Genomic DNA, 8226 nt, shown 5'->3' with positions numbered 1-8226 from the left:
TAATATTTACTAATATATGACGTCAGACTTCAAATGGGTGAACATTTGGGATAATCGAGCAAAGAAACAACATCGTAACTGCCATAATTTTCGTTTTAACAATTTTCACAAAATTTCGTCTCTATCGTGCGACGCGTCGTGTTCTCGCGTTCTTGACCGAATTGCCAGACAGTGCTACCGAACCCACAGATACTAAGTTTTTAGGCTGTTTAACGACGGTCTCCAACAAGTACATACCTATTATAAGTTTTACCTGCCAGAATTAGCACTAATATATTACGTAACGACTTCTTATATTTATACATACGTAAGTACTAGATGTATTCCGCGATTTACTCGTGTTAGGTTCCAACTCCATCAGAATTTGGAACCGACGTTTTATATGCATTCGTGTTGTTACTACAGCGCTTGAGTAGTTTTACGTTTCAAATCCATTTCTCCAAATTTTCCGAAAAATTGAGCCTAACAGAGTCAGATATGCTTATCTCAGTTTAACTGCAATACTAAAAATATACTTAAAAATGCAAAAAAAAAAATTAATTGCCGCTATTATCACATATATAATTACCTTTTTAAATGTTCTGTTTACGTCAAAGTAATAAAAAAAAATTGTGACACAGAAAAAGTTTTTTTTTTCGTTAGTGTTTTTGCCAACTATAATTAAAAGTTATTTTTATAAAAGTGACACATAGTAACTAAAACATCATTCGCATTAATCGCGTAAGGTCATTCAACTTTTAAGGTTCATCATCATTCATTCATTTCAACATCATGCAATATTTGCATTATTAAAATAATCGTAATAACATAAACAATAATAACATAAACAATGAGCTTTATAGAAAACCAGTACATTCAAGTTGATGCTTTTAGAATGGTATTCAAAAGTCGTAAAAGTTTTTTTTATTTCTTTCTGTTTCCAATATCAAAAAAAAAATTAACTCATTAATCGATTAAACTTTTAAGAAGTTAACCCATTAACACATTAAACTTGAATTAGATAATCAAGGTACGAAACCTTGTCGACCTTCGTGACTGATTTTAAACGATCAAGGAAATTGTTTATCGTAAATCATTTAGGTCTGTCTTTGGTCATGATATAATTTTTACATCATTGACCGAGCATTTATTACCATTTCGAATGTCATGACCATTTTTACACTTGTTTTTACGTATATAAAGAGTTATATACTCTTTAAATCTTGTCGTACTCTTTTATAGCCTCCGCAATAATTAGGCGTTCTAATTTTCGTTCTTTCATTTCGTTTTTGTATAAAGTAACTAATTCGCAGTATGACAAAGGGGACCTATACAATCCTACCTATACCTGGGACCTAGGACCTATACTATTATAAAAATGTGTCAGTAGTTTAGAATTATATCTCATCGTTCTCACTTTACTTAGTAGTAGATATCTTAGTATTACAAATACCCGTATATACCTAATACGTATCGTTAAAAATTGACAATTTAATTTCCTTTAAAAAAATATAGTCGATTTTAAATTTAATTGTACTAGTACTTATTCCTGTAAGTCCACCGGCGGTATTATTAAGTATATTTTTGTTATTAAAAAAATCTACAAGGTCGTGTTATAAATTCATTAAGCATTACTCAGTTATCGTACAAGGTCGTTTGATTCGCACTGATCACAGATCCTGTTAAGGCAGAACGTTAAAAAACAATTTGATATCACTCCATTTTTAATTACTTCTCACTGATATTTTTACTATTTGCTAATACGTTTTTTTGTAAATATTTTTTTTATATGCCCATTTGTATACATTTTTGTACAATATACTTACACAAACTGACTTAAAAATTATGTTATTACCGACTTATACCACTACTGATAAAAGTAACTATACTTTGACCTGGCAAACTTCGTACCACCCTGTATTTTTCTTGAATAAAATATAGACTATGTTTTAAATTGTATCAAACTGCACATGGTGTGTAAATTTGATTAAAAATCGATTAAGTAGTTTAGAAGTCCATCGCGGACAAACAACTTGACGCATAATTTATATATATTAAGATAATAATAATTAATCTACGGACAAAAAATATAGCAATTATTTTTGTCTGCAGTGTGTCCCTGGAATTCTAGTGTAAATAACACACCCGAAATTATTTATCTATTCAAATTTACCGAACTTGATTAATGCGTAGTATTTGTATTTGATAATCCGACTAAAAGTAATTTAATCACGTCTAAAAATATAATAGTTCTACACACAATATATGTGTACTATCTGTATCGGCAGATTATATAACGCACAAATTGCGTTGCAATTTTCCTCCAAGCTAACAATCTACATTGTAACTAAGTCTCATTGATCGAATGACAAATGGAACTGTGTTGTTTCAAAGAGGCATACGTTTGTCAGTATTATTCATTTATCAATAGCGTCATACACTATTAATCCCGGTAATCATAACAACAACAACTATTATTTTATCTAGGTAAGAAACCGAATACATTATACAATGAAAAACTGACGGTGAAAACGTTCTTGATGCGGGGATATGTCAGTATGGTTTGTGACACCAGCTACTTTATTATGATAATAATGGCAGTTTTTTTTTTAATAAAAATATGGGAAAACGAGCACATGTCGTCGTTCTTTTCCCTAAAGATCGGCGACACACCCGCAACTCCTCTTCTGTCTCGCAAGGGCAGTTCAGCTAATACTTGTTTATGTCTATTGTAATGTTAAATATATTAAAACGATATAATATTTCATTTGTTACAGAGCGAGTCGAGCTACACCTCTTCAGAAGAAGGCTGCGGCGGTGGTGAGCGCCACGCTGTACTGAGTTACGAACAAGTACGAAGACTTAACGACGTTATGGACGAAGTGGTCGCGATACACGGTCGGGGCAACTTCCCGACTCTTCACGTTCGGCTGCGAGAGCTAGTGGCGGGCGTGAGGGCTCGCCTCGAAGCCGCTCAGACTGAGGGCGGTGCGGGTGTCGCAGTGCGAGACGTACGCCTTAATGGCGGGGCTGCCAGCTATGTGCTCGCCGATCGCCCCCAACCTTACTCCGATATAGACCTTATTTTCACCGCAGAGCTGCCCACTGCTCGTCACTGCGATCGCGTTAAAGCGGCAGTGCTCGGACATCTTTCCACTTTACTCCCGGCTGCGACCCCTCGCCGGCGCGTTACCCCGGCTGGGTTGAAGGAAGCGTATGTTTCCAAAATGGTCCGAGTAAACTCAGACGGTGACCGCTGGTCGCTAATATCACTCGGCAACTCACGCGGTCACAAGTCGGTTGAATTAAAGTTCGTTGACACGATGCGTCGACAGTTCGAATTCTCCGTGGATTCATTCCAAATTGCCTTGGACTCGCTACTCGCGTTTCACGAGTGCGCCCAGCTGCCCATCGGAGAAAACTTCTACCCGACTGTCGTCGGTGAATCCGTGTACGGAGACTTCAGCGAGGCGCTCCTGCATTTATCGGAGAAACTTATTGCCACGCGGCAACCTGAAGAAATACGCGGTGGCGGTCTTCTTAAGTACTGCTCCCTGCTGGCCAAAGGGTACAGGCCAGCCCGACCGGATAAGATCAAAATCCTCGAACGCTACATGTGCTCAAGATTCTTCATAGATTTCCCGGAGCTCGGGCAACAGCGTGCCAAGCTCGAGGCTTACTTACGAAACCACTTTGTCGGCCGAGAGGAGGAGACGCTAAAGCACAGGTAACCGATATAAACGCCAAGTTTTTTTATACAACTAGCTCGGCAAACAAGCGCGCGACCCACAGATGGTAAGCTGTTATCGTAGGCTATAGATGCTTGCAACACTAGAAATATCGCAAGCTCATTGCCGAGCCCACCCCGATCCTCCTCAGGAGCTCTGGTCACCTTACCACAAAAAAACACTGCTTGAAAGTATATTAGATGTGATCTCCTATAGGGTCGAGGTACTCTTTAACCTCTACGTGGTTATGTCAGAGAAGGTCAGCTAAGCCAACCGTTTTGTTGACAGGTACTTGACGCTGCTGCACGGCGTGGTGCGCGAGTCGACGGTTTGCCTGATGGGCCACGAGCGACGGCAAACGCTGGCGCTCATCGAGGGGCTGGCGTGCCGCGAGCTGTGCGCGCGCACACCGCTGCTGCTGCCGGTGCAGCACGGGCTGCCGCAACTGCAGCCCGTGCTGCACGTGCAGCAGCACGGCTACTACGTGTGCGTGTGCGCCTGCGCGGCGTGCGCGGCGTGCGCGGCGTGCGCGTGCTGCGACTGCTGCCGGCCGGCGCTGTGCCCGGCGTGACCGCAGCGGCCGCTCCGATATGAATTTAGTGCCAAATGTATATAGAGGTTTGTTTATGTTCGATTGTATATAATGTGAAAGCGCTTCGTTAACTTTCGATCCGTGCGACCGAGGCGCTCTGCGTCAATTCGATGTTGCTCACTCTACTTTGATCAATTTTCGTCAATTCGCGATTCGGTTAGCCCGCGGTCGAAAATCGCAAGATCCACTTCGGCTGGGGACTGACAGGGTGTAGGGTCGAGTCGTGAGGTAATTTCTAGTCGTACTCCTTGCGTGTTGATACGTTAATATGTTAGCAGTACGAAAATTATTTCCACGGGACAGTGTGCGACGTCAGAATGTAGAGCCGAGTCGGTGGTCTGCCTTTAAAAAGACTAGTTAGTTATTTTTAAGCTTCGTATGTAAAAATTGTTTCCATAATGTAGTGGCATGTCTCTCTCGAACAGAACCGCGGCGATATAAAAGACACACGGATCACGACAAATGTGAGCGCAGACGTTATCAGATATGTACAGATTACAAAAGATTTTGTCGATATATTAAAAAAAAATTTAAAATCCAGTCCTATAAAATGGCCTTTAAAAAAATAAAGTGTATAATAATTAGATGCGGAGCTACGAACGCGTGGACCGCTTCGAACAATATCGTTACATAGGTCAGAATGTTCCGTTGCTCGGTATGATAAAACTGAAAATATTAACTATTTTACTATCGTATTTATTAATCTGAAAATTGTATGTATACACTGTTTCGTGATTGCTCTAGTATTGTATACGGCTTAGCGTAAGAGTAACAAACTAAGATAAATGTTAATGATATAAAAATATATAAAAAATACAAAAAAATATTACTAAGGTGTGTACAATATTAAAGGCAACTCTTAATATTTAAACACCATATAAATATTTTAGGAAAGTTTACACGTAGTGAACTCTAGCTAACAGAGTACTTAGGGATCTTTTTTTATTACGTTTCAATACAAGAGTAGATTGTATGAAAAAATGTGATTTAATTGTTTTAGATTTTAATAGAATGTTGTCGATCATTATATGAATATTACATAAACATTATTATATAGTTAAAATCAATAGAGATATATTGTTGTATTTTAATTATATACAGTTATGTAATGAGAAAAGCGTCCGGCCAACATGTGCATGTCTTATATAGTTGCCAATGCGTATTAAGTATATAAATATAATGCATGTTAATAAAAATAGATTTTTTCTTATAAGCTGTATTTATCCAGAGTAATCGAGTACAATCTGCTTGTTAGATATATTATATTAACTTCGGAACAATGATTTTATGAACGAATTTCAGAATTGCTCACTATCGAACCAGAGATCTCATTTTGTATTAGCCTTCGGAATTATGACGAACGATTTCGTACGAAGTCGCTTTTGTGTATAGATATCACTATAACCATTCTAAGCTAATTCTTTCCATACTTTTCGGGAAAAATGCTATTATGAAGATGTCGTTCACGCTACGACAGTCGCGTCTTTTGAAGTCGTTGCGACAATCGCAAAGGTAAAAGTCAGTCCAGTCAGTCAGGCCATACAAAACGCTTGTGTAAATGTATTTCGTTTGTCAATTTAAAAGTATGGATAGAAAGAGTCACAAAGTTTTTTTGAAATGTATATTTTCGACAGTTGTACTTAGCTATAAATGAAGTACATAAATATAGTATGAAAATTAATGTATATTCCATTATTAAAGATCGTAAGTTTATTGTAATATTTATCGAGACAGGCGCCTAAGTTGTGAGTCGTGATCTTTTCGACGGATTTTTTTTTAGAAAAAAAACACGTGTTTATTCTATCATGTATATTTAATTTCACAAGTAATACTCTTAGATAACATTTTATTTATCAGTTCTTGTACTTGTGAAGTTAAATTAATTAATCTGTGATTATAAAAATAGATCATTTATTGGCGTTTAATATAAACTACCTCCTTATATAAACGATGAAGCTTCCTTTATATTTGTGTCTTAATGTCGTACTTACATACTTTTTAATAAAAAAAAATAATAATAATATATAAATCTAAGAATTTATTTCTAATCCTATCCGTTTTTTATATAACTTAATTGAAATGTTATTTTGATAAAATACCGATTGTATACGGAGGTTCAAATGTGCTTGTCAACTGTATTTTTTTTAAAATATTGTTATTTCTAGTAACATCAAAAACATTGTATCAATCGAGAGACATTGCAATATAGTTTAAGAATTTTATTTTTTTCCGTAGTTACCAACAGTTTTCAGCTAGACTTAATCATTGATGTATCTTTTAATGTTTACTTATTCATTGGTGGACGACGCTTGTGTGTTGCTCTGAGGGCCGCGTTATGTATAATTTGTGCCCCATTATGTCATTAAAAAGTAATATATATCAGCACGCTAGGTATATAGCTAAGTTTTCTTGGTATTGTTTGAAATTTTATATATTATTACAATATTTTATTGGTTTCGAAATTATTTAGATTTATATAAAAGACGTACTAGATTTGAAATACGATAAAACAAACACACGAGCGTCTTAAATTGTTAGCGTTGTCTTAAATCGCGTGAATGTAACAATAATGCGATATTAAGTATAATAATAACAATTATATTTTTAAAATGTATTCAAATGATCACAGGCTGATTAGATTTAAATTTGAAATGTCTTTCGATACAAAAAATATAAACAATTCTCTTAAAAAGTATTTATAACGCAAATAAAAGTACATATATTTCTGTAAGATTTGTTAATATATATTCGAATGAAAAGTAAAATCGCCGCTTAGAATAAACAAGTTCAAAGGGGAAAAAGATACAGCACGATGTAAAGTGACTACATTTAACAGAACTAGTAATAACAAGATTATAGTGTATTTAATTCCACATTCACTTGACGCACGTCAGGCGTTGTTCAAAGATACGTCACTGTTGCGTAAACATACGGTCACGTTTACAGAACGAAAACTCTTTTATAGTGTAGAACAAAAAATATGTTTATTCAGAAAGCATTTGCGTAAATATCCAGAAACAATACCATTATATACACTTAATATCGCATTTCCTTGTTTATTTCACGTTATTTTTCGGTAAATTAATTTATTACGAGTCGAAAGTTAGATAAATTAATGCTTTGGATTTGAAAATGGAATTGTTTATCTGTTTCGATATTCGACTTTTAATAAATTTATTGGTACGATTAGCGATAGAAAATTAAAAAAAAAAATGTATGAAAAAAGAATTTAATTCGAAAAAATACTATTTACTGTCGCTGACCGTACACACGGTAGATGGCGCCATGTTGCGATATTCGCTCATATGTTAAAAGCGATCTCGCAGCAAAAGGACTCTCTAAGGGGACGCTAGTACATAAATCCTTAAGTTGTTTAAGCTTATTATTATAGTTTTTATCAATTATATTTACATTAAATTTATAGTTATTATTTTTCTCTTCCATGATGCCTGTTTCGTGTAACGGAACGAGACGCGTAACACGTTGTTGGTTTAACGATTACTATATATTTGTGAAGAGTTTTAAGCTATTGTAAATTTTACAGAAAACTAAATAAAAAAATGTTGTGAAAATAAATTATAAAAAAGTGATAAACAGTGGAAATTTTTGTGTATCATTTCTTAACCCCTTTACATTATGTTACAATTAGTCTTAGTATTATATACTTATTATTGTATTTATTCTGATAACATTATATATTGTGATACATTTATTGTATAAATTCAATACAAATTCCACACACATTTCATATACCAGATGATAAATAGTATATTATCATAGTTAATAGGTATTTATTTCTAACATCCCGCTGCGGGAATCAAAAAAAAAGTTTCTTTACCAATATCAAACTACATCATTAACTACTTAATGACTTAAAACTTTTTTTTTCTAAGATGGCTAAAGTAACCTCAAAAACAGTTCATTAGT

The 8226-nt window shown here is 35.3% G+C and overlaps 1 protein-coding gene across 1 annotated transcript; it reads left to right on the top strand.

The window, feature by feature from the left end:
- The first annotated feature begins 829 nt into the window (after nucleotides 1-829).
- On the top strand, nucleotides 830-5094 carry LOC123654916 (terminal nucleotidyltransferase 5C). The gene is made up of 3 exons (XM_045590773.1): nucleotides 830-877; nucleotides 2757-3706; nucleotides 3996-5094. The coding sequence occupies exons 1-3, from the start codon at nucleotides 830-832 to the stop codon at nucleotides 4276-4278; spliced, it is 1281 nt and encodes a 426-aa protein (XP_045446729.1). The 3' UTR covers nucleotides 4279-5094.
- Nucleotides 5095-8226: the final 3132 nt, after the last annotated feature.

This window comes from Melitaea cinxia, chromosome 7, assembly GCF_905220565.1.
Source record: "Melitaea cinxia chromosome 7, ilMelCinx1.1, whole genome shotgun sequence".
Taxonomy (NCBI): Eukaryota; Metazoa; Arthropoda; class Insecta; order Lepidoptera; family Nymphalidae; genus Melitaea; species Melitaea cinxia.
The sequence above is the reverse complement of the archived record's forward strand: the minus strand, read 5'-3'. Positions and strand labels throughout refer to the sequence as shown.